This window comes from Protobothrops mucrosquamatus, unplaced genomic scaffold (genome assembly GCF_001527695.2).
Source record: "Protobothrops mucrosquamatus isolate PMUCROS unplaced genomic scaffold, P.Mucros_1.0 scaffold_215, whole genome shotgun sequence".
Taxonomy (NCBI): Eukaryota; Metazoa; Chordata; class Lepidosauria; order Squamata; family Viperidae; genus Protobothrops; species Protobothrops mucrosquamatus.
In genome coordinates, this window is record NW_015386291.1 from 1,377,161 (window position 1) to 1,404,474 (window position 27,314).

At 36.5% G+C, this 27,314-nt stretch overlaps 1 protein-coding gene across 8 annotated transcripts in view; it reads right to left on the bottom strand.

The window, feature by feature from the left end:
• SUPT20H (SPT20 homolog, SAGA complex component) overlaps positions 1-27,314 on the bottom strand; it is a 50,256-nt gene that overhangs the window by 4,732 nt on the left and 18,210 nt on the right. For 3 of the 8 annotated variants that reach the window (XR_001549150.1, XM_015827585.1, XM_015827574.1), the window contains exons 11-24: positions 23,218-23,357; positions 22,416-22,572; positions 22,273-22,329; positions 21,664-21,735; positions 18,762-18,910; positions 17,626-17,658; positions 16,765-16,882; positions 15,463-15,571; positions 14,583-14,765; positions 12,489-12,801; positions 11,829-11,983; positions 10,788-10,846; positions 8,900-9,016; positions 4,459-4,564 (exon numbers count right to left, since the gene is read on the bottom strand). Coding sequence is in view for 7 of the 8 variants with exons in the window: in XM_015827585.1 (XP_015683071.1) it covers positions 4,459-4,564; positions 8,900-9,016; positions 10,788-10,846; positions 11,829-11,983; positions 12,489-12,801; positions 14,583-14,765; positions 15,463-15,571; positions 16,765-16,882; positions 17,626-17,658; positions 18,762-18,910; positions 21,664-21,735; positions 22,273-22,329; positions 22,416-22,572; positions 23,218-23,357 (1,768 nt within the window). In the remaining variant the exon portion in view is untranslated. The remainder of the gene's footprint in view (positions 1-4,458; positions 4,565-8,899; positions 9,017-10,787; positions 10,847-11,828; positions 11,984-12,488; positions 12,802-14,582; positions 14,766-15,462; positions 15,572-16,764; positions 16,883-17,625; positions 17,659-18,761; positions 18,911-21,663; positions 21,736-22,272; positions 22,330-22,415; positions 22,573-23,217; positions 23,358-27,314) is intronic. The other 5 variants (XM_015827617.1, XM_015827616.1, XM_015827600.1 and 2 more) reach the window with 3 other exon arrangements.

Here is a 27,314-nt window from a genome sequence, read left to right on the forward strand (position 1 = left end):
CTCTGTTAATGCAGCCCAGCACTGTGTTGGCCTTTTTGGCAGCTGCAGCACACTGCTGGCTCATATTTAAGTGATTGTCCACTAGGACTCCGAGATCCCTCTCACAGTTACTATTATTGAGCAAGGTACCCCCTATACTATACCTGTACATTTGGTTTTTCTTGCCTAAATGTAGAACCTTACTTTTTTCACCACTGAATTTCATTTTGTTAGATAGCGCCCAGTGTTCAAGTCTGTCCAGGTCCTCCTGTATCTTAAGCCTGTCTTCTGGAGTGTTGGCTATTCCTGCCAGCTTGGTGTCATCCGCAAATTTGATGAGTTCCCCATCTATCCCCTCGTCCAAATCGTTGATGAAGATGTTGAAGAACACGGCCTAGAACAGAGCCCTGGGGCACCCCACTACACACTTCCCTCTTATCGAGTAGTAGGTTTTGAAATGCCCTATCTAGATTGCACTACCCATAATGGAATTAAACCAGATTATTTTGTCCTTGTCATTCTATTGTTTTAGCACAAAACTCATCTGTGTTTGATATTTTTTTCCCTAGAATGACATAGTCATGGAAACAGAGACTAGCACCATAGTGATTTGCAAACTATGGGCCACATAATGTATTTATGCCCATAGAGGACCCAAACTATACCTACACCAAATATAAATTAATTGGATTACTAGAAGAAAAAGAAAAGCGCCTAGAGATAGACTAACCACCCTGCGTCTCAACCAAGAAAATGATTCAACCAAGAAGATGAAGACTACTAGTAAAAGTGAAAGTTTGTATCCAAACTGAATACAGAAAGAAAAACAACTATAAGGAATAATGAGCCAACTTTTTACTAAATAGTTGGCTATGGTATGCAGGAAACATGCCAGTTTAGTAATGGGGGACTTTCACTATCCTGATATCAACTGGGAGACAAACTCTGCAGCAAATGGGAGATCAAAACAGGTTCCTGACATGCCTACAACTTTGTCACCCAAAAGCTAGAGGAGGGAACTAGAGGCTCCACTATGCTGGACTTAATTCTTACCCATAGGGATGAAATTTTAGAAGGGATAGAAGTTATAGGAACCTTGGGGGAGAGTGACCATATCATACTAGAATTCAATATAATGCAGGCACAAGTAATTGAACCAAGACAAACTAGTATTTTAGTCTTTAAGAGACCTGATTTCAATAAACTAAGAAAAAGATTCTATAGATGGAAATCCTAAAGGGAAAAACAATTCAAGATGAGAGAAACTCTGAAAAATGAGATCATAAAAGTCTAATCAATGCAAAACCACAGAAAAACAAAAACAAGAGACTCCAGACAAAACCAGCATGGCTGCATAAAGGCCTCTCTGACAAATTAATTGAAAAAAAGGACAAGTATAAAAAATGGAAAGAGAGACACATAACCAAAACAGAACAGGAGCAAATATTCCAAATCTGCAAGGACAGAGTTAGGAAAGTTAAGGCTCAGAATGAACTAAGGCTTGCAACAAATGCCAAAAATAACAAAAATATTTCTTTCAATATGTAAAAGACAAGAAGAAAGTCAAGGAAATGATCAGTCCATTAATGTGAGAAGATGGCAAGACTGTGATGAGCAGCAGAAAGAAAGCAAAACTGCTTAATACTTTCATACCTCTATCTTTACACAAAAGGAAAAAAAATAATCCAAACTTCCAAAAGCAGCACAATGGGAACAGGAATGCAGGTCAAAATAGGCAAGCAATTGGTAAGCAAACACCTATCCACTTCAGACACAGGGCCAGAGGGTTTACAACTCAAGGTCCTGAAGTTGCCGGCAAATGTGATCTCAGAAACACTGAGCAAAATCTTTCATAGCTCCTGGAGCATGCAGGAACTGCCAGAGGACTGGAAAAATGCTGATGGTTCTTTTTTCTCCCTGGACAGAAAGGATATATTTCTCATTGGACAGAAAAAATTGAATTTTACTTATATCTGCTTAGGGGAGATTTAGGAACGGCTAGTTGGTTGGATAAATTTATAAAAGCTACTGACAAAAAGGAATAAAATGGATGTTCCATACTTAGCTCTAAATAGTAAAAAACTATCCTTAACATCTGTCCCCAGTAGCCTCAGTTTGCCATATCACCAAGAAAATACTGATGAACCACAGAAAGAAATTCTCTCCATGTTGAAATTAATACAAAAAGCAATCACTTTAGCTTGTGATCAGGTTAAAAATAACACAAAGGAGACAAAAGAACAATTTTCTAATTTAAATCTACAAACTCAGAAAACAACTACAGAGAAGGAACTAGCAGCCCAAAAAATAGAAGGAAAACTAGGGAATGCTGACACACACTGAGGATCCAAAGGAAGAAACTAACGACCAGATTCAAATAAATGAAAACTTAGGAGACACAACGATAATATTGGAAATGGAAAAGACATTTTACAAGTCAAGGTTTCAAAACATACTGGAGGATAGGGAAGGAGAGTTGATGGAATGGAAGATAAAGCCGTTAACAGAATTGTGGGGAACTGAAGAAGGGGGGAGGCTGTTTAATGAATATCAATGGGCTAGTTCAGGGGTAGGCAACCTTGGCCCTTTTATGACTCGTGGACTTCAACTCCCAGAATTCCTGAGCCAGCTGTGCTGAGGGGAAAGGGAGAGGTTTCCATGCTGAGCCATGCTGACTCAGGAATTCTGGGAGTTGAAGTCCACAAGTCATAAAAGAGCCAAGGTTGCCTACCCCTGGGCTAGTTCTTCCAAAAATACTTTAATTAAATTGTTTCTCTTGTTTCAAATAATATATACAAAAATAGAGGAAGAATTATTTGATGATCCAAATGCATTGACTTGGAAAATTAGTTGGCAAAGGAAGAAAGGTAGAGTAAGATTGAAGGAAACAGAAGCTTTGACCTATTAGAGGGGATGCTAGATTACTAATTAGATATTTGAATATGGTTAAGAATAGATTGTTAGAAATAGAAATATTATTATAACTAGATAGATAGGATTTGTAATCAGAATATCAAATCTTGGTATGAAAAGGGAAATAAGAATATGTTAAGAACTTTGAATAAGGGAAGCTTTTGGTTACCCAAAATATAACTTGTTCTGAAATTATAAATGATTGGGATACTTTGAACATGGATGGGAAATTAAAATTGAAAAAAGCGAAAATAGGATATGGACTAAATAAATGGAAACTGAGTGCAAATGCAATTAAGATATGCTTTGGTTAGAAAAAATATTCTAAACTGATATTATTGACACTATTAGAAAAATGTAACAGATGTTGATATGCAATTGTATATATACTAACAACAATAACAATTGTATTTGCTTAGTGTGGAAAAATGGTTATTACCAGAAGAAGAGTGGATGTACTGGAGGGTGTAATATCTGACTTAGTTTGAAGAAGCTTACATGTACCATGGAATCACTAATGGACTCTCATCACGTTGTCTATTGGGCACTTGATTGTGAAAACAGAAAACCAATAAAACATTTATTAAAATAAATCACATGAAATGATGCCGCTTTTTACTGCACTAGTGGGGCCACGCTTGGAATACTGCATACAGTTTTGGTCATCTCAATATAAAAAGAGATGCTGAGACCCGAGTAAGAGTACAAAGAAGAGCAACTAAGATGATAAGGGGTTTGCAGGATAAATTGTATGAGGAACGGTTAAGGGAACTAGGTATGGCTAGCCCAGGCAACCCTGGCTCTTTATGACTTGTGGGCAACCCTGGCTCTTTATGACTTGTGGACTTCAACACCCAGAATTCCTGAGCCAGCTATGCTGGCTCACGAATTTTGGGAGTTGAAGTCCATGAGTTATAAAAGAACCAAGGTTGCCTACCCCTAGGCTAGCCTAATAAAGACAAGAATTAGGTGTGGCGTGACAGCTGTCTTCCAGTACTTGAGGGGTTGTTACAGAGAAGACAATCAACTTATTTTCCAAAGCACCTGAGGGCAAGACAAGAAGCAATGAGTGGAAGTTAGTTATAGAGAAATCCAACCTGGAACTAAGGATTAACTTCCTGATGGAATAATTAGCCAATGGAATAGCTTGCATCCTAGACTTGTGGGTACGTCATCATTGGAAGATTTTAGGAAAGGACTGGACAACCATTTGTCCAGGATGATATAAGGTCTCCTGCCATGGGCAGGTGGCTGGACTAAAATACTTCTAAGATCCCTTCCAGTCCTTGTTTGGTTATTATTGGTTCTATAAGGAACCAGTGAAAACATTAAACCTGGAAGTCTGGCTTTTGTTTGTTCAATGATAAAACAAAGGTACTCATTTATTCATTTCTTAAGTGTTTTAATAAAGTGTATATATTGAACACCGTAAAAAAAACTCATATAAGGGCAGATGTGTTTGGAGTTGTATATTTACTGCTAGAATTCTCCTATAATAGGAAACATGATTTAAAAAATGAATTTGCACAGGAACATTCCATAAAGCTCATTCTTGAATACACGTACCTGCTGCCTGAGGTTGCATAAAGTTCCCTACTCCAGTCAAGTTAACAACAGCAGTTTGCTGAGCAGATAAGGATTGATCTTGGTTTAGGGGAACTTCTTCAGAACCCTAGCAAAAAAATTTGATATATCAAAAAATATTCATGATCTGTATAGTTATTTTCCTTTAGGAAGAAATACATTTCAAAGCTTTTCTTAGTTTGATACATAAATAGTGAGTTTCATCTGAAAACAAGATTCTGTAAATGAGGAAACAGCTTCAGTAATACTTCTTAGTGATTTTGCCACTTTACTGCACAAACTTTATTTTATTAACTGATGGATGTCATACACCATGAATTCTTATAGTTATTTTATAAACATACCTCAAACAGAAGTTCTTTACTTTTAACTGTAGTTCAGTTTGTCATCTGTGTATTCATACTAATGAGGCTATAGCAATGCACAACATAGTTCTAGAAGGTACCAAAGCTAACCCTTAGTCAGAAATAACTCCCCTCTAATATATGTCTAAAGCTGAACTGAAACAGATCCAGATAATTTATTTCATCCAGGATAATCTAGAGCTGGAGCCAGACCATTGGTTGCACCAACTTCCCCAGAAAATGGAGGGTGAAGATTGAATGGAAATATCCACGATCATTGGGTAGAGTAATGGACTCTTAAGAAGACAGCCTCCTTCAAGACTAAGGTGGCTACCCCTTCTCTCAGAGAGGTGGATACCACTTACAATCACAAATCATCTCCTGGATGGCCTTGAGCCAACCATGGCAGACCTGGATCAAACAAACAGGTGGATGAGCTCCCACACTAGAGAACCCCTGTCCACTTCTTTAGAAGTCACAGACTCTAAAGGTTAACTCTAGTTAACCTTGCAAGCCCCTGCCTTGGCATCTGTTGAGTCGTTGTTCTGGAGCAACTTTATCTGCCACGTAGCAGAAATATTTCTCACAGTGGGCCTGCACATGATCCTAGTGATTCATTCCTCCCAAATGGGGACAGGGTTAAATAGAGCCGGTAAGGAGCTCTCAGCAGATGCAGTAAGGATAAAGAAATCATGTCATTTCACCATCCTTATCACCACAATATAATTCCTAATGTAGGTTCTTATTCATGTTTGGTCAATTTCACTCTTCATCTTCCTCCAAGGACACTAGATGATTCTTCTGGTGCTTCATCTCCTGGATTTCTTCCTAACGTCCTTATATCAATGCACAGGAAGAGGCCACTTAGGGGCAATCTAAACCTCTGACACTCACCCATTCCAGGCTGTGGCCAAGCTCTCAGCTGGGCTGCCCATTAGCTGGACTCATGGAATACCTCAAGCTATTTCTGGAAACCAGCTGGGTCTATCAGGTGCTTAGGGTGAACTGTCCTAACAAGCTCTATTCCCCTTTGACCTGGGGTAACTTCAGCACACCGAAATGCAATCAGATGTTCCAACTATGGCCACAGACTAATGACAATGTTCTCCAAAACCCAATCACATCACAACTATCCTGAGAGAAAAACAACATATTCCAATTTCTTAATACGATTCTTTTTGCTTCCCCCCTCCCCCAAGCTCAATACAATCATAATTCCTGAAAAATAAACAAATTCAGATATTTAATATATAATTAAATTCCAATGTGTGGCAAAACTGGCGAGTATTTTGCTCTTCCAGTAATGGGAATACTTCCTGAGGCAAGGGTATGAGTTAGGCTGGCAACTTAATGAAAGTCTCAACTGAACAAAGCCATGATGATTAGTGAATTTTTTTTATTTATTTATTAATTTACATTGCTACCCATCTCAACATCTCTGGGAAGTAAATAATAATAAAAATAAAACAAATACATATAAAAAAAATATAATACACAGAAGTAAAAAAAAAAGTTATCATCCACATGGCCAAAAGACAGGCCTCTTCACATGCTTAAGGTCCCAAGCCCAAGCATGCAGCCATATCTTTAGAGCTTTACAAAATGCAAGCAAGTTAAGACCAACATAATCTTGGAGGGAGAATGTTCCAGAGTGCACTATGCAGAAAAAACTTATCTTCTGAGCCCCATAAGCCTGTATTCCTTAGCCAACAGGATCCGGAAGAATGACTATCTTGTAGGACTGATGGGACAGGTAAAAATAACTAGAAGAGGTAAACTCTTAATTAATTCAGCTCCAAGCCATGAAGAGCTTTAAAGATGACAACCAGCAACTTGAATTGCACTTGGAAGCACACTGACAACTAACATAGCTCATGAAGTAATGGTGTTACATGCAAGAAACAAACCAGTACCATTAACTATCCATGCCACTGTATTCTACACCAGCTGCAGTTTCTGAATGCTCTTCAAAGCCAACCTGTAATGGTATGTAGGACTGATCTTGGGAGATGGAAGAGAGAGATGCTGCCTAGATCAGATAAGAGAAGGCATAGCCCACAACTGCATAATGGGCAGAGAAAAAAACACAGAAAGGAACCTCAGACTGTAAAAGTGACAGTGGGAGATTTGTATTATCAAACTTGCAAGGTTCTCTTAATAGTATTAAAAGGCTGTTGAGAAATCAACAACCAGGATGGATGTACTACCTCTGTCCTGCCCCCACCATTTCAATCCTGATGGGGCTCAGAGTTGACTCAGCCTTCCATCCTTCTGAGGTCAGTAAAATGAGGACCAAGATTGTGGGGGCAATATGCAAATAATGCTTCTATATTGTAAACCACGCAGATAGTGCTGTAAAGCTGTGATGACCCAGGGCACGACACAGAGGCAACATAGTCAGCTGGCAGTTCAAACCACCCCTTTATTGCTCCAAATGTTCCCCAAATGCTCCCATGTTTCTGGCAAGTCCCAAAACAAGTAAAGATACACACATACACACACCTTCAGCAGCCTCTGGCTGCAAGTAGTTTCAAAAGTTTTTCAGTCTCTCAGGCAGGAAAACTATATGGAACAAGCAGTCCTTTTTCAGGTTTTCGACTCACACACACGGTGGCTAGTTTAGAACAGCAATTTATTCAAGGCCAAGTAGATAACAAAGAAAGGAATCCACATCAAAATCTAAGAGTCTGTGAAAATACAAGCTTGCCTGAGTAGTTTCAGAAGAGAAGCCAAAATTCAATCTAAGGTTTGGAGCACCAAATCAAGTTTGTCAGCCAGTCCAATGGTCAGAGTTTCAGGGTTTACAAGTAGAAAGGAGCACTCGGAGGCTCCAGTTAGTCCAGAATGCAGCCGCGCGAGCGGTGATGGGAGTGACTCGTCGCTCCCATGTAACGCCGCTGCTGCGCGAGCTGCACTGGCTGCCTGTGGCCTTCCGGGTGCGCTTCAAGGTGTTGATCATCATCTTTAAAGCGCGCCATGGCATCGGACCTGGTTACCTCCGAGACCGCCTTCNGACTGGCCTAAGGGGTATTTTAAATTTGGTTTTTAAATAACTTTTAAAAAAAGGAAGAAAAGGCCCATATTAATATTTCTTTTTAATTACATTTTAAATTTTGTATATTGTATTGATTGTTTTGTTTTAAACTGGCTGTAAGCCGCCCTGAGTCCACCAGGAGAAGGGCGGGGTATAAATGTAATAAATAAATAAATAATAAATAAATAAATAAATCACAACACAGAATCAGATCAGAGAGTTGTTTCCAACGTCAGCAACAGTACACAAACCTCCAATAATTCAGCATTTGTTCCCGACAAATGCCCCTCCCACAGTGTCTCCTTAAGTCTCAGTCCCCAGGTGTGCCTTGTGGAGAGGGGCAGGGCGCTCTCCTCCCGAGTAGTCGGGCCTGCCTGCGTTGTTCCCTCCTTCTCTCCACTCTCTAGGATCAGGAGGGGGTGGCCCTTGCTCATCGCCTGAGCTCTATCTCTCATGTTCATCCTGCCTCTGTTCCTCCCTGCCTTCAAGCCGTCCCAACCCTGAAAGGCCCTGGCCTGCCTCGGCCTGCTCCTCCCCATATTCCTCCAAAGCCAAGGATGCTCTCCATCGGCTCCAGTTCCAGCTCATCTTCCTTAGCAGATTCAGGCTCCAACGGGGGCATGACAAAAGCACTATGGGGCTTTATATAAGCTACTGCTAAATAGCTTATATTGCTAAATGCTATTGCATGTGCAACTGAACATATGAACAATGTTAAGCAGCCCTTCCCTCTATGGAATGATGGGATATCAATATGTCAGAAAACCAGCTGGTTGTCTAAGGTACAATGTAACTGCAGGTATGGGAAGGCTCCCTGTGGCAGCCAACATTCCCTGTGAGCTGAAATTACATCACCAGGATTCCAGGCCATACAGAAACTTTCACACATACACAATAACTTTTCTTTGAAGACAGCTCCATTGTGTTGTGGAGATTAGTTCCCCAGTGATATCATTAACATAAAGGAATCATGTTGATATCTACATGCAAACATATGAGACAACATGGCTTATTTTTTATCATTATGCTCAATGGGTATGCCTACCTGATCTCCCTGTGGCTGAGGACTAGAAGTTGTAGGCAGCTGAGATGAAAACTGGGAGAGTTGTTGTTGCTGTTGCTGCTGTTGGAGAGGGTTGAATATCAGTGAGCCACCTGCAAGCTGTTAAAGTTTAAAGAGATATTAGGTGTTGGCAGGGTTGAGTATTTTATTTGTGATGCACCCAAATATACAGAATTTAGAATTTATATTTGTGAGCACCCAATATCCTCAGTCCCTTTCCACTTCAAGAAAACTGGGGGTCAGAGATTTTACACAGAGTAAAATCACACTAAAAAGTAAACCTAAATCAAAGTGACCACAGCACTTTTGTTGTTTTGCTGTTTCCACAGCAAGTATCATTTTATGCAACAATAGATGTACATGCACACAGAATTCATATCACCTACATCAGGGGTGTCAAAACTGCCGGCCCACGGGCCGGATGCATCACGCGAAAGCCGCGCCCACCCCATTGCCGGCAATGGAAAAACAGTCCCGATATGTTGCGCGACGTCATGTGATGTCGCGAGTTTGACATCTCTGACTTACATGAACTAATTCTGTTCCCCATTAGGTAAAACATATGTGTTTACTTCCAATGAGACCAAAGCCTGGAATCTGTTACAGCTGGAAGGAGGAGTAAGAGATATAACTGAACAAGTGCTGAGCAGAGCTTTTAAACTAGTTTGTTGGATGTCCCATAGAATAATCTCTTTGTGAAATAGCAGTACTTTATTTATGTTCCATCTTTTACCTTACAGGAGACTAAAAGTAACAAACACAATTTTATAAAAACAGTTAAAGGCAATTATTTAACTCAGAGGAATGTGTTTCAATATTTTCTAAAAGCAGAGTTAAGTCTGAGTGCAGTTCTGAAGGGGAGTACATGTCATTGCTTGACAGCAATACAGGAGAAAGCATTCTCTGTGTGACCAAAGTTGTATCTCAGAAAGTAAGGAAATTTTAAGAGCCCAATCCTCATGACCTCAATGTCCAAATAAAATAATATCAATTAGACAATCTATCTAATAATGAAATTCCAAAGTCATTATTAATATTAAAAGCATTATCAACATTATATATTTAAGCTTGCTTCTGAAGATATTTCAAGGGTAAGCCCATATAGAGGGCAAGGTATTACCAAGTCAGGATATAACAAAAGCTTGGATAATTCAATGAGAATCCCAACATTGGAGTCATTGGCGTTGGGCAGTCAATAAATTTAAACTACCATATTTTTCCGTGTATAAGACACTATTTTTTCCTGCAAACACCCTCTTCAAAAATCAGGTGCGTCTTATACATGGAAAAATAATGGTAACCTCTGCAGCCCAGGGCATGCCTGTGTGGGTTGCCATGCCACCTGGTGCAGGTGTCAAGCCCCTGTGGGCTTGCCACTAACGGGAAGGGGCAAGATCATCAGCCAGCCAAACTTCTGGATTTGCCGGCTCAGCTGTTCGGCACTCTGCCGAACAGCTGATCAGCACAGAGAAGCTCGCATGCCAGAGCGTCTTATACAAGGGTACGTCTTATAGACGGAAAAATACGGTGATTAATTAAAATAATAACATGGGCAGTGAGATAGTTGAGCAGAGGGAGCTTCCCCTAACCCCAGTTGTAAAATCTCCACATTTTTGCAGATTTGAAATAGAGAATTGGCTTTCCAGATCCACAATGTCCTTGCCTCTATGTTTGGCGATGAAAATCTTTTATTTTCACATTTTTTTCCAATCTCATGTCAAGAGAAACATATATCCTTCTATATTTTTGACAGGATAATATGTTTTACTAATTAGTCAATGGATATAAGGGTGTTTGTATTTGCATCTAATTTTCCCACTCAATGTCTTGCGAAATCACACAGAAAACAGGCCCAAGTATATTATCATACCTGTAGAAGATTCAATGGGCGAAGGCCTGGAGCATTTTTTAAACCAAAAGGAACACCTGCTGAGATTAATTTAGGTAAGAAAATGTTGTGGTTTTTTTCTTCTCTTTAATTACATCTAAAGTGGAAGCGAACAGTGTAGCTAACCATTAATATTGGCAAAAGCTATTTTGGCCATTTCAACAGAAGCAACTATTTTTCCCCAAAATACCTCTTCTAGTGAAAAAGAAAAAAAAGAGTTTTAAATGCTAAAATATTCCAACTTTAAAGCTCAGCTTTAAAATTTGGAATATTTTAGTATTTAAAACTCATAAAGAAATTTATGAGCTTTAAAATTTAAGAATTCATTTGCACTGAAACTGTACAATGTATCTTGTTTCAATAAACTGAATTAAAACACCTTAATTCTTGAATCCTAGTAATGATTCAAGCTTTCAGAGTACTGTAGTTTTTCTCTACTGCCATATCAGGGTAGAGGAAGGCATATACGTGAAATAGAAAAAAAATACTTTAATATATTTATAATACCTCACAATTGCTTAAATACAATGCACACAAAATAATTGATTAAAAAATAGAGCACAGATTGAAAACATAATAGCAGATAAAATATACCACAAAATGCTAAAATTATGAAACCAATGTAGCAAATTAAAATGCTTACATAAATAAGATTTTAATTTTAAATCAAAAACTTGATTAACAGCAGGTTATTTGGAAGATCAGTGCCACTATATAAAATGGTTACTCCAATATTATGAGATGATTGAGAAGAAAGTAGAGCTACCAGAAGCTACACTATCCTATAGAATGAATCCTAAAATTTGTCTGGGTCTGTGTCACATTAGAAAATTTAGTTGCATATGCTTACAAAACTTAAAACTCTGGGGGACTGCCACCTAGGGCAATAATTAAGATGGTGTTAATGCCCATCACTATATACTATGCAATTTACTAGTTAGTATCCTTCTAGATTCTTTTCCCAATTTGCACTTTCAATAGGCATCATCATCCCATTACAGCATGTCTGATTTTCATACTAACCTGGCTGAGAGGTATGCTGCATTGCAGCAGGGAGTGCATTTGGCACCAGATTTCCTGATGGTAAAATATTACTCAGGTTTATACCTGCAGGGGAGGCTGCACCAGTATTACCCCCCAACATGGGACTTGAACCACTCATTAATGTTTGTGTTCCACTGTACAAAAGGAATAGGCAAGAATTAGACTAATATGTCATGAAATAATATACAGTTTTACTAATCAAGTTACAACAAAATATTTTGCTTCACTTGAATAAATCTCTTCATATTCCATCCCAAAGCCAACTAAACAACATAACATGTGAACAGTGCTCAAGGAATGAACAGAATGCCAGATGCTCTCCTTATTCTTAATTCTAACTCCAATGATGGTAAGAAGGGAGGACAGATTACACACACATAGAAATAATACAATAAATAATAAAAATAACACTAATCTTAACCAGTTTTCTAAAACTTACTCTAAAGCTTTACTTTTTGTATGTCCACATAATTATGATCATCAGCTAATGTTTAAGAACATGGAATGAAATAAATGCACTAAAATATGTTAAATTTCATTAATTGGTTAACCCATCTCAAGTTCATCACTCATCAGTGGGCTCACAGCAACATGGAACATGGTGGAAAGTAACTCTAAACTATAAAATAACCAACTTACCACACAGAGCCCACTACATTGATGAAGTTAAGTCCTGCAGTGTTTGTCATGACCTGGTTGGAAGATGTTCCTGTAGTAACGGAAGTTACCATGGTGGAAAGAGGAATGGTCATTACAGGCAATGTCTGGCCCAGAGACATTTGCTGCTGAGCAAACGGGGTAAGTAAAGTGGGCTGAGGGGTGAAGCCTGAATCTTGGGGAGTAAGGGTAGCAGAATGGGTAATCAGAGTTGAGCTCTGAGCATCAGCAGGGTGTGGGGTCGATGAAAGGGTGTTGGTTGGAGTAGGAATAGCTGGCTTAGGAGTTCCAGATCCTGCTCATTGAGAAAAATAAAAAGCACTCATTTGTTATAAAAGGCCAGTCCTTTTTTAAAACTAAGGTTAGTGGACTCTTGCTTAGCTTGATATTTTACTCCACTTAAAAAACACCACCAACAGCCCAGCCAACTTGGTTAATAATTGCTGTTTCTGATGAATGAAGCATATGGCACAAAAATATCACTATGCTTAATCTGCAACTCGAGTTCTATTTATTCCATTAAATCATTCTAACATTGTTGACACATTTACATCACTCCTCTGCTATTAACTATCTCATGTCAATTTCAGTATTTTTTTTTAATAAAGCATTAAAATGCTATAAACAATAAACAATCTAACATTGTAACATGTACATCTTTTAACATCTGCACAATAATGTAACATTAGAAAAGCAGCTTGAATAAAAATCTGGACAGTGAAAAAGAAAATACAAATTATTATCCATCACTGGTTTGCTTAACTTGCAGACAGAAAGAAAGCAACAATCAATGATTGCATTTAAAATGTAAAGTTGGCATGAAGCAATAATATCAATGAAATTAAGACAATAAAAGTTCTAAAGCTACTTTAATTTTGTTGTTTTTTTTAAGCATTCATGTCTTGCAGAAACAAAGGAAAGAAATGTGAATGTTTAAAAGCCGGGGTATACAACAACACTTATATATCTAGAAAAAAACACTCCCACAAGTTGAGTTTGGTTCCTGATGAATACGTGGATATGCCCATGACATTTTCTTGACATTGCCTTCTTCCAGAAAACTTTTTGACTTCCAATCTAGTCCCTGGGATTTCCCAGCTACATATAAGGAGTGGAATGAGAATTAAGTTAATCAGATACTTGGGAAAAAATTACCAAAGCTCCTTTTAAGTTTCTTTGTGCAAAACAGGAAGGCATAAAAATGACATCTGTTAAGTCCCTTTCTTACAATTTTAGATTATGCAACACGCAAATCACAGGACTACATTATGCAGCAAACAAAGAACTGAATAGACAAATTATCCATCACTGGCTGGCTGAGAAATTCTGGGAGTTGAAGTCCACAAAATCATAAAAGGGCCAAGTTTGAAGACCCCTGCTCTAAGGGATTCTTCCCCACCTCCCATATATTTCAAAGGGTGGTTAAAAACCCACAGCCGTTATTTTTATTGTGAGATTTATCAAACTGATGCTGCTGAAAAATCCAAACCAGCTTTCTAACAGCTCAGAAGACATCTAAGAAATTGCACTAATATCCGGAAATTATTCTTATATTTTTGTCATCAGCAATGATTTGTAAAACAGTATAGGAGTGTTTTAAAAAATCAATTTATAAACTTTATTTTATTACCATATTGGGACTTGATCATATTATATACACATATAGAGATACAACTGCACCATAATTGACGACATTCAAATAATTTTACTTTCTTAAAATATGCAAATTAAAATTGTTCTTAATGAGCTATTATTGACATGTTAGTGAAGATATGTATTTTGGAAACTTCTATGATTACATTAATCATCAGGCTATATGAAAGACAGACCTCGGTTGGTTGCATAAAATGAGTCAAAACGTATACACAGAGGGTGCATACATATATAATTATACAGAAGAACCAAATACAATTACAGCAAACAAAGTACATACAGTGAACAAGAGGCCTGCTTTGTGCTGCACAATTAATACACAATTTAGGACATGTGCTATTTAGTTTCTCCAGATCAGCCGATTAGGAAGTTTACCATGAGAAGCCTATGAAGATTTAATGGAGAATTTAGGGCGAGACTCACTTTGTGAAGCACTTGCAGGAGACCCAGAAGCCGAAGAAAGCAGGCTCAATTGGTTCAGATCCAGAGATTGCTTCCGAGATACACAGGGAGGCTTAGGAGGAGGAAGAGCAGAAGGAGGAGGAGGAGGAGGAGGAGTTGGGGATTTGAGATGACTGCTTGACTGCTGTGGACTAAAAATATTACCTGAAAAGCATAATTAATAGATGGATTTGTTCTGTGAACCAACATCAGAAAGATTATTTCATTTTCTAAAGTTGTTTCCCCAGTTTTGCTACAGTACATATTAGTTATGCAATCCAATACTTGCTTATAAAAAATGATGCAGACCACCTCACTTTTTTTGCAATTGTTTGGAATGTAAGTAACTTCTTTAGACTGCAGTTTCACTATTCCTACTGGAAGGAAGCTGAATATGTCTTTTTCTCTTCCTTCCAAGCAATGTTACTACTGTGAGAAATTATCTGCCACAGCTTTCTAGAAAGCTGTTATGGAGTCCTGTTTTCCTAGCTTCCAGTCTGTTTATCTTATCAAGTGAGTGACAGGACATTGGAGAAGGCATATAATTTATTATGTTAGGGCAGGGGTGTCAAACTGCCGGCAGGGGCACACATCACGAGGAAACCACACCCACCCCATTGCTGGCAATGGGGAAAAAGTTCCGATATGTCGCGCGACATCATGTAACATCGCGAGTTTGACATGTCTGTGCTAGGGGAATGTGCTCTGAGTAACTTGCTTGCAACTTTTCCTATCAATAAGATTATAAATGTACGTTCACATTCCCTGAAAGATTCACTAACAAATTCTAAACAAGCAAAGCACAACTTATTCCACAAATATCTTCTCAATATAAAGGAAAGTGCTTTGAAACAGTATTTACCTGAAGAACTGCTTGCTGAACTTGAAGGTAGCTTGATGGGAGGTGGTCTGTGTTTCACACCTTTTCCCAACACTGAAGACTGAATATAACCTGCCACACCCTCAGTCTGCTAAAAGCAAGCATACACCCTTGGAATCAGAAGAAATCTACAGAGGTAATACTAACAAATAAATATGGAAACTGATATGCCAGTCAAAATCAGCATATTTGCATTTTTTCAGGAATGGGAATAAACACTATTAGTAGAAAGAGTTGTTTATTGTATTCCTAAAAAGAGCTCACTTTTTCAGAACAAGTTATTTTTAATCAAACCAGTCAAGCCAAGAAACATGTCTCTATACTGCAAAACACTTTCATCTCACATTTTAACATCATTTAAACGTTGAGCCTGAGCCTAGAATTTAGTTCAGATCCATAGAATGATCACCTAGAATATTTTTAAAAATTTAATTTTACATAATTAATTCAATTCTGAAGCATTTAACAATTTATCTAATGATATTAAATAAGTTTACAGGTTGTCATATTATTTTTTATCAAAAATTGAATATGAACTTGTTTTCCAAGTTGCTAAAAGAAAATATAAACAGAATCCTCCCAGCTCATCTTTTCATCTTTAAAACTATCCCAATTGTTTTAATCAATTAACCCCTGGATTTCAACTCACAGAATTCCCCAGCCAGTGTTGCTGCTTGGGAATTCTGGGATATCTTCATTATTTTCTCATCACATATTAATTTTCTCTTCTAGATGAACATTTTTAAGATTGTTTTCTATTAAGGAAGATGATGTTCATATTTGCAAATGCTTTCTTTATTTGTTAAGATACATACAGCATAAAAGATTAGGAAAGAAGATTAATTTCTGAAAGGAAAAATGAACAACAACCTCCTTAACTTTGCATATGTTTCTCCTCAAGCCCTAACCCTAACCCTCACCTCAATAACCAAAAATCGTAATGGCTTGCCCACAGCTCAGTCCTTCCAAGGTCAGTAAAATGAGGACCCAGACTTTTGGTGACAATATACTGACTGTAAACTGCTCAGAGGATGCTGTAAAGCCCTATGGAGCCTTATATAAGTCTTATTGCTATTATGATTTACTTGATAACATAGAGTACTTAATTTGTTACATTCTAGCACCAGATTATAATAATTCATCTATAAAAAATAAATAGGCAAAAGTCAAGTAATTAAGTCACTAATAAAAAGTGAATTTGCATGTTTTTTTAGGCAGGGCTTAAATGAAACTGTGATATTTTTAAGAGTACAAAGTTATCCTCTAATCCTAAAAATAACTTACTTCTAGTTCCTTCCCAGGAGAAAGTTGACTGACATGGATTGATCCACTTGAGTTATGAAAAATCTTCACAGGACATTTAGCTTCATTTTGAACCAGCTCCTGGTATTGGTTCACTACTCTATAACATGAGATTAATACGTATTTCATGAAATTGCAGAAATTCTATCTAGATAATGAACAATAGCAGAGATCTGCTTATTTTTATATTTCTGCTGACTTAATTTTTATATATTCATAAATTAAGGAACTGAATGAAAACAGTGTATTTAACATAAAATGCTTACTAAAAGTATTACCTGTGAAATATATTCTACTTTTCTACACAATCATATTTTAGAAACAAATTCTAATTCATCACTTTTCTTTATTCTGAGTTCAGTGTTTGAGTGGATTCCAAGAATAGTTCCTAAGTTTCTGTTGTTATTATATAATGGCAAGAAAAGCATGAATAACAAATGAAAGTAATTAAGAAAGAAATAGGCAGTTTGAAATACAAAATGTGCAATTTAATCAATAAAAAGATTATACCTATCTTTTAGAACTACACTCCAGTTCTTTTGCTAAATTTTCTGCAAAACATTCCATACCGCACTAGTGGACAACATCCTAACATTTCACCCAAACATTGGAAGTTAACTCCCGAGCAAAACACAGAATAAGAGACACACTATCCTATTCTGAGGATGTATGCATTTGATAGGTGAGAAAGGTATATTCCTACTACACAAAGATCACGGGTTTTAAGATAAACTTCATTTCCAAGGAAAAGAACAAATAAAACATAAGGACAATCTGGGGAATTTTTGCAAGAGCAAAACCTAGCTACCTGTAGAATCATGCAAATAGTAATCAGGTGCTTACCTTTCTGCTTCTGACTTTGAGCCAATAAGAAAACTGTAAACAATATAATACACTAATTAAAGTTAAGTAAATGTACAATATAGATTATATATGCCACATCAATTAAGCTGAACGTACATGATGTTTGCTTAACACGGAAACCCAACTTCAAGCAGTTGGGTTGGGGGCAGCATGTCAGAACCTGTCACTTTATATGCATTGGGGTTTCTGTTTCTTTTCGGGTTCTGCCAATCTTCTGGGAGAGGGAAGGGGAGCTCAGGGCTGCTACAGTGTATTTCCTTTGCTTTGTTCCTTGCTCTATCCTCTTTGATGTTTTTTTCGTGAGGGGTGAGAATGGAATGTGCCTCTGGCCATCTGCCTTATCTCTGGAGGAGAAAAAGTTCGGAGACTTATCTTCCATTTCCACAACATTTTCACACCTGTGGAGTGGCCTGTTTGAATGTCTGGAGGGACAGTTGGTGTGGGGTTTTCATTGTCTCTTTTAAACTATTGATTCGTGCAAGAAATTCTCAGATCCTGCCTTCTACTACCGCTGTTAACACCTTCCAATAAAAGTTTCTTTTGGAATGATTTTCGTTTCAAGAGTTCTGCTTTCTTGGGAGGTTTAATTGAGGCAGGTCCTTACACAAGGAATAATGGATTTTAGTTATTATAAAGCAGATTCCAATTCAATGCTAGGAAGGGGGTCATAATAGTAAATGCTGTCCAATCATGGAATGAATTAATCGGGAAGATGGTAGATTCCAAATCTATGCATATGTTCAAGGCAGACATCAGTTTGTGCTGTTTTAAATTGGATTTCAGTACTGATATGGTGTTGAGCTTGGTGACTTAAATGGTTCCTTCCAACTATAATTCCACTATTCTGTGATACTATATAAATGCAAATACTAGCAAGTATATAGATATGCATGCACACAACATCTCATCTGTTGTGATCCACAAGGTGAAAAAGACATCCACTCCTACAGTAAAATACATGGAATGAAATGGAAGCAATCTTTATTCTGGAAGGCAATATGTGAGATCAAGGTCACCTAAGCTCATTCAACTAATCATATACTTTATTGGTATTCATACACAAACTATAATATATTATTATGTCCAACATTGTCAATGTTTACATTGCCACTTACTGTGATGGACTTTCATTATCCTCATCATTCTTAAGAGTTTGTATTTTACCATAGTACAATGGATTTCCAAGTGACTGAAAAATTGTCAATTTTGTTTTCTGAAAATGATTGCCACTTTCACATTCAAAGACATAATCATCTTTCATTTCCTATCAAATAGAAAAAGAACATTTATAAAAGCTATTAAACAACATATTTATGACATGCTTAGTCTGTTATACAGTTGTACAGAGAACAACAAACTTGGGACTCTTGAGAATACAAGAGTCTTCATAAACTCTGCTTGGACATGTTTAATTTGGTAATGGATAGGATTACTGTGTTATGTAAAAAACTAAATCCAACATCCTATTATGTATGTATCCTCTTATGTCCCCCTCCAAGATAACCTCATCCCACACCATGTAGGGCTTTAAAGATAACAGCAGGACCTTGAATTGAACTTGGAAGCAAATAAACAATGATTGTAGTTCCCTCAAGAGAGATGGCACATGTTCAAACCTAGACCTGCACAAACCCATGAGGGCCACCATATTTTAAACCAATTGAACCTTCCAGATACTTTTTAAGGGTAGCCCCAGGTAAAGCACATTATAGTCATCCAAACAGAGAATCTCCCTATCCAGGAAAGAGCATAACTGGTCACAAAACAAAGTTGAGCAAAGGGTCTCCTAGTCACAGTTGCCACCTGCTCTTTGAACAAGAGCCATGAGTCCTGGAGGACCCCCAGATTATACATGGGGTCTATTTGGCATAGTGCAATCCAACAGAGAAGGCAGTTGTTTCTTCTGCTGAAGTTCAAATGTTAAATTTTAATCTAGATGGTTCTAATTCTAATTCTACCAGTATCTTGTTCAACATACGCATCCTCGCTATGCTGCTGGATTTTCAAGTTGAATAGTTGTAAGAAGTGATTACTTGAATGGGGTTTCATCTTATATATAAGGTAAGTTAATAATTTCAACACACTAATTCTTTTTATATTTATAAGTGTTTCTGTACTAATATTAATGACTAAAATCAAAAGGTTGTATCTTTGATTTGTCCATAAATATAGTTTTTAAAATAAGAGCCTTCCACTACCCTTCATAGCTCTAGCCAACACAGAATTATCAGCAAACAACTAGCCAAGAACACCAATATTCAAATTGACAGTTGGTCACAGCCAAATATTTCAAAATACTAAGGTGTCAGCTTATTCCTTTTTAACAGAATAGCAGAGTTGGAAGGGTCCTTGGAGGTCTTCTAGTCCAACCCCCTGCTCAGGCAGGAAATCCCTTCTCTATATTTTGGGAAACAAAGTTGTCTGCTAGGTTTGTCAGGAACCTGTTTGATCTTCCACTTGGTGCAGAGTTTGTCTCTCCCAGTTGATGTCAGGGTAATGTCCCCCATTATTATTGTGAAGTGCTTCCTACATACCTTAGTTAACTGGCTAGCAAAAAGTTCATCTATTTCCTGTTTGATTGGATATACACCTATGGCAATGTCATCCCCCCCTCCTTTTATACTGACCCAAATGCATTCAAGACAGTTTTCATCATTGTACTCTATTTCTGTATAGATATACCTGTGCTTTCCCGAAAATAAGACTGGGTCTTATTTATTTTTTTGCCTCCAAAAGAGGCACCAGGTCTTATTTTCCGGGTGTGTGTGTGTGTGTTCTTTTATACTCACCTCCAGCACCGACAGCACCGCCTAGCCAGTCCACTTCTTCTGCGACCGAAGGAGCAGCTTCATTCTTAAAGGCAGTCAGGCCTTTCCAGAAGGCCTCTGCAGACAAGTACCAAGCTATGGATTCAATTCATAGCTCGGTTCTCACCTGCAAAGGTCTCTTACAGAACCGAGCTATGGGTTGAATCCATAGCTGGGTTCTCGGCTGCAGAAAGGCCTGTGATTGAGAAATGCAGGCCTGGCTGCAGAAGAAGTGGGCCGGCGAGGATACCTGGCTGCAAGGTAAGTGGGTATAGAGCATGTGGGGCAGCTCCAGACCCATATCCCCACCCTAGCTTGATCTTTAGGTGTGTGCCTCACCCCAAAACTAGGGCTTATTATTGGGGTAGGGCTTATATTAGACCCACCCCCCAAAATCAAGCTAGGGCTTATTTTCAGGGTAGGCCTTACTTCCGGGGAAACATGGTAGTTATTTCTTATATAAAGTGCAACTCTATCTCCTCTTTTATTTGGTCTGTTTCTTTTAAATAATTTAAATACCTTTAGTTTATATTCCATTTGTGGGTTTCAACCTATCAAGTTTTTGTAATGGCAACAATATCATATCTGTCCTCATGTAATTAAATTTTTAATTCACCCCGTTTATACCTCATACTCTGTGCATTGGTGTATAGACATTTGAGTCCTTTTTGACTGACCCTGTGTTTACTTTCTGTTTTGTGTTTTGAGTTCCCCTACTTCCTTACCACCTGTTTGATTAGTGCACATGGTTTGGCACACTCTATCAAAAGCTTGATTTTCCTTGACAGCAAGATTGATATTCTTACCCGCACAATCATCTATGTTACAAGTACTTTTTATTTATTTTTATTCAAACATAAAGCTGTTAATTACAAAAGATAGGAATTATCATTGTTGGATAACTGACTCTTTATTCTTTGACTGTACAGTATTTATAGTTCAGAGGCAATAGAATTCTGAACACAATAAACTGGTTTATTCACACACTCAACAGCAGCTCCTAAAAAATTACATTCTATTGCTAGGAAGTTGGATACTTGAAGAATTCACAAGATCAGTTTTCCATTTTAATGAATAACTGAAAATGATCTTTAGAATTTTTCTTTAATCACCTAAATATAATTATGAACAAATTATTCATTATACTGCATTTCCATTTTTTCTAAAGAAATAGTTCTTGGAAATTAACTAAAAATCTACTACTACTCACATGAATCGGCCAGACACTTGGTTGTGAGTCATCAGCTTTGATAGATTTTTCCACTTTAGCATATTTTTCCACCTTGAGAAATAAAAAAACCAAATTAAAGTGCAAATGAATAAAAGCAACACTTGAATAAAGTATAAAGTTAATACATTATGCCTAGGTTTTTTTTTTTTAAAAAAATAGTATCATACTGGTTATTTAAAGACATCTAATCAACATAGTTCAATCTCCTTTGGAGCCTGACAGACATGTAGCCCTGTTCTATCTGGGCCTTTCAACCCAAAAGACTATCTACCCTGGATTAACCAGTTGATTACGTATAACTCTAATGAGGATTTTTTTAAAGTTACTTGTAATTACATAGATCTTTAGAATTAGGGACGATAAAACATTCCCAGAAAAACTGTCACAACAAATTTACTAACATCATCAAAAGAATCCTTCATTAATAAATATTAAAAATATTCACTATTTTAAATAACGACATAATTAGGAAGTTTTTATTAGAATAAATTAAAGTGTCACAAAATAGCAAGCAGGTTTAGGATTTCACTCAAACTCCTCCACCAACTTGGATGATAGAAGGAAAGCTTGCTAAATCTGTAAACTTACATCTACTTCAGATGGTGCAGTCAAATAGCAGGGGTTCTGTTTCCACATATCAACACACTAAGGGGACAAAAATATACAAACAGCCATCAGGATAAAAACATTTCACAAATGTATTACTTTAAAGCTTCTTAAAATAAGCATACATTTCCAGCTTTGGAAATTTTGAGATCATACTGTTGGTTTCCTCTCCTTTCCTTTCTTTTTTGTAAATAATCAAACAGCTTGAACTGTGGTGGAACGGTACTTTGAGACACCTCCTGCTGGTGATTCAGAGATGGCCTGGAATATCTCTTGAAACATCTATAAGATATTGCAAGATTAATATAAAGAAAACTAATATTCTGGAACATATTTATACAAGCATTTATAATCATGATTTAATAATGTAGTTGTAAAGCTGCTGTGCAATTCCTTTTAAGTCAAGAAAAGTAAGTCAATTGCAAGCTTATATCTTCAATGTATAAAACATATTTGTATTTAATTTTATAAATATCTATTGAATTTGTACCTATATTCTATTTACAACTCCTTTTGTGTAGTGGTTGAGATATCAGGCTAGAAACCAGGTGACCGTGAGTTCTAGTCCTGCCTTAGACACAAAGGTAGCTGGATGACTTTTGATCAGTCACTTTCTCTCAGTCCTAGAAAGGAGGCAATGGCAAGTGACTACTGAAAAACCTTGTCAAGAAAACTTCAGGGACTAGTCCAGGCAATCTCCAAGAATTGGATACGACTGAACAGAAGAAAAAAAACTTTTATTAACTAATATAAGTTTACAATTGTATTGGATTTCATCCATTTTTTTCCTGAAATATATTTGCATTCACTGTTCTAGGTTATTGGCTTTAAAAGTTATCTAATTTGAATGTAATCCACTTTTTTTCCTAGTATAAAATAAAGCAGATTTTTTGCAAAGATCCTCTAAAGATGAATATTTTCCAGTACCGTTTCATTGGCTGAGTGTTCATTTTCTGCTTATTATACAAAAGCCGGTTTGCTGTGCATGTAACAGCAACTGATGGATCCAGACACAGAGGTTCTGCTGTTGCCAGTATAAGTTGACTTTCTAATAGAAGTTTGTCTTCCTAAAACACAAATTCAGAAGATTCTAAAAGGGCAATAATTCATTAATGCTACATTTTTACAAGTAAGTCCACTGAGGTCAATATATTTCATTTTCAATATTTATGTAGACAACAATTAGTTTCATTCTTTTCAATATACTAGAGTGACTTGATTCTTAAACATACTGTATGTGTGAATATTAATAGACAACTTTTCCTTTTGAACCTATTGAGTTTGACTTTTTAGTTCCAATAATCTTCAAGTCTGTAAGTACTGCCATTTTTGAAGTAGATAAATTTTATTTAATATTATCTTTTAGTAACATATTTAATATCTTTATTCTAGTTACACAAAATAAAAAAGTACAGCAAATCAGAAATTGCTCAATTTCTAGAATTTAAGAGCTATAGTTACTGTCAAATATTAACAAATTTATTAGTATGTCTTAACCAGAGAAAAGGGAAGGAAAACAAACTAGAAATTGGTCATATAAGTATGATTATTAATTCATTTAAAACTAATTTATTGATGAGTTGTTCAACTTAGAATTGTTAAATAAAATATTGCTTAACGCAATGTGTGCATGAAGATATATAGGTCACACAGAAGAATTGCAGCACATGTACAACCACTGTTTGCCATCCATCATATCAGTTCAGATAACAAATGGGGCTCTATGGGAATGTACTTATTGATCATGGTTTTCCTACTTCTTTCTCTTTGCAGCCTCTTTTGTTGTTGTCTCCCCAAATGTTATCCTGGAAGATCAAAAAGTCTCCCAGAATAGAATAAAATATAGCATGGAAAAGATGCAACTAGAAGGAGAGGGAAATAGGTATATTTTCAATTCATATGAGAAACTGTCTCAATTTTGCCCAATGTTATACTGGGCAAATAAAAACAAGGTCAAATATGGGTATTTCTACAACATGCCATATCATGAGAGATGTGTGGTGCCCCAGCCATCAAGGATATTGCTCATATTTTGTTTGACTGTTAACCATGTGCTCTCTTAGGCCTAGACACTTAATATCCTTACTTGAAGGAACAGCCCCCTGTGATTTGAATCAGATTATCCTACATTTCCTCCTGGATTCTAATCTATGCATTGGGAGCAGAACTGCTAAGTTTATAGTTAAGACAGTTAAGAACCTGTTATATTGAACAGATTGGGGCATGCTGTAAAGGTGATGCACTTATCTGAATGTTGATTCTTTGTGTTTACCACACATGTATTTTTTTTTTCATGATACAACTTCCCTCTTTAAATGATACTATTAATATTACTTTAAAGTTATTATATTGTTACACAGTGCACATTCTTTCAATAAAGTATATCCTAGTAGTTAAATAACTTTTGGTTCTATCTGATATAACAAATATTAAAATAAGAATTTCTAGGTTATCTACTTAATCATCAGCCTTTGTCCCAGCGTACCTCTTTAAATCCAACCAATTATACACTTTATTCCAAATTTCAAAGTACTCTGTTTCTGTTTTATTTTTGAGCTCTAATATCAGTCTGTCCATTTCCGCACAGGATAGAATTTTGTTTAGTATTTCTTCTTCGGGGGGGGTGGGGTTCTTTTCTTTTACAATTTTGAGCATATGTTAATCTTGCTGCAGTTAAAATGTGCAGAATTAAATATAAAGCTCCTTTGCTGAATTTATCCATAGTGATCCCTAATAAAAAGAGTTCTGGTTTTGCTTCAATTTTTAATGATAGTATCTCTTCTAACCAATTCTTTATCAAGTGCCAAAATTTTCGAGCTTCTGAGCATTCCCACCACATTTGATAGTAAATCCCTGTTATTTTCCTACATTTCCAACATAATGGTAAAGATTTTTTTGTCTATTTTTGCTAGCCTTATAGGGGGGAGGTGCCACCTATAAAACATCTTGTATAAGTTTTCTTTGTAAGTAGTAGCTAATGTTAATCTCCTATTCCTGTCCCACAGTAGTTGCCAATAATCTAACTCGATATTATAGCCAAAGTTTTTATTCCAAATTAACATTGTATCTTTTACCAGTTCTGCTGGAATACTTTGTTCTAATAAATATTGGTAAATCTTTTTTATCATTTTGTCTTCAGTTCCTAGCAGAATTTTGTCTAGTTCTGTATATTCTAGTTTAATCCCAGGTTCTTTTTTATCTTTTCTATATCATGCTTGTATTTGCAAGTATGCCCACCATTCCAACTCTATGCCATCTTCTAATAGTTCCCCTCTTGTTTTCAATTCTCCGGTCTCATCTAGAATGTTTTTATATGTAATTACCTTTCCCAGGTTCATAAATTTTGGGTGCAAAAAAATCTCCAGTGTTGAAATCCAATTGGGTATTTTCATGTAATTAGATTTTTTAATTTTAATCCACACATCTAGTAGTGCTCGTCTAATATAATGTAATGTAATGTAATGTAATATAATATAATAAATATAATAATATAATATAATATAATATAATATAATATAATATAATATAATATAATATAATATAATATAATATAATATAATATTATAATATAATATAATATAATATAATATAATATAATATAATATAATATAATATAATGTATACACACATGTATTTTATTGCTGTATTTTCTTTTCTTTTATCCTGGAATTAGATTTTGTCCTTTTTTATGGTTGTAAGACTAATCAATTGTCTGTCTATTTAAAATAATCAAAACAGGTTTGCTATAGAGTTACGGTATATAGGCTGCTATAAGTTTTCTGAGTTTGGGAGATTTTGTTTCACATTATTTAACAGTTTTCAAGAAAAGGACAAGAACTAACAAGGATGAAACTTTAGAGGAGGAAGTCCAAACTCAAAATAAGAAGGAATTTAGTGGTAGACAGCCTTTCTTCTGAAACTGTGAATGCTTCATCTCTGGAGGTTTGCCAGCAAACATTGGACAACCATATTTAGAATGGTACAAAAATTTCTGCCCTGGGCAGGGGGATGAACTAGATGACTTCTAAGATCTCTTCCAATCCTTCAATCAATCAGAATAGAGCTGGAAGGGACCTTGGAGGTCATTTAGTCCAATCCCCTGCTCAAGCAGGAAACCCTATGCAATTTCAGACAATTGGCTGTCCAGTCTCTTCTTAAAAACTTCCAGTGTTGAAGCACCCACAACTTCTGATTCTATAACTCAAATGTTCTGCCATAAGAAACAATTGCAACTAGGAACCAAATCCATACTTTTTTATTCTTGGTTTCTGAATAAGATGCTAAACTTGCACCTAGGTTGTACAGGTAGTCGACAACTTATGACCACAATTGAGACTGTAATTTGGATGGTAAGCTGTGGTCATAAGTCAGGCATCCACATGACCCAACCCGATTTTATGATCATTTTTACAACAGCCATTAAGCAACAACCCATTAAGTTTCCAACCCATTGGAAACTGACAAATAACACCAGAAACTGGCAAAACCATTCAAATCATAGTCATATGCCCATGGGATGCTACAGCTGTGTGTGCAACCGAAAGTGCTTTATGGGCCATAAAGCACCCTTTTCAAGTCTGTCGTTAACTCTGAAGAGTCGTAAAATGATCAGTTGTAAGTTAAGGACTACCTGTATTCTTTACATAAATGAATTTCCTTTGAATAAAGTATTTTTTCAACATACAGTGAGGGAAAAAATTATTTGATCCCCTGCTGATTTTGTACCTTTGCCCACTGACAAAAAAGTGATCAGTCTATAATTTTAATGGTAGGTTTAACAGTGAGAGACAGAATAACAAAAAAATCCAGAAAAACGCATTTCAAAAAAGTTATAGATTTGCATTTTAATGAGGGAAATAAGTATTTGATCCCCTATGAATCAGCAAGATTTCTTGCTCCCAGGTGTTCTTTATACAGGTAATGAGCTGAGATTAGGAGCACTCTCTTAAAGGGAGTGCTCCTAATCTCAGCTTGTTACCTGTATAAAAGACACCTGTCCACAGAAGTAATCAATCAATCAGATT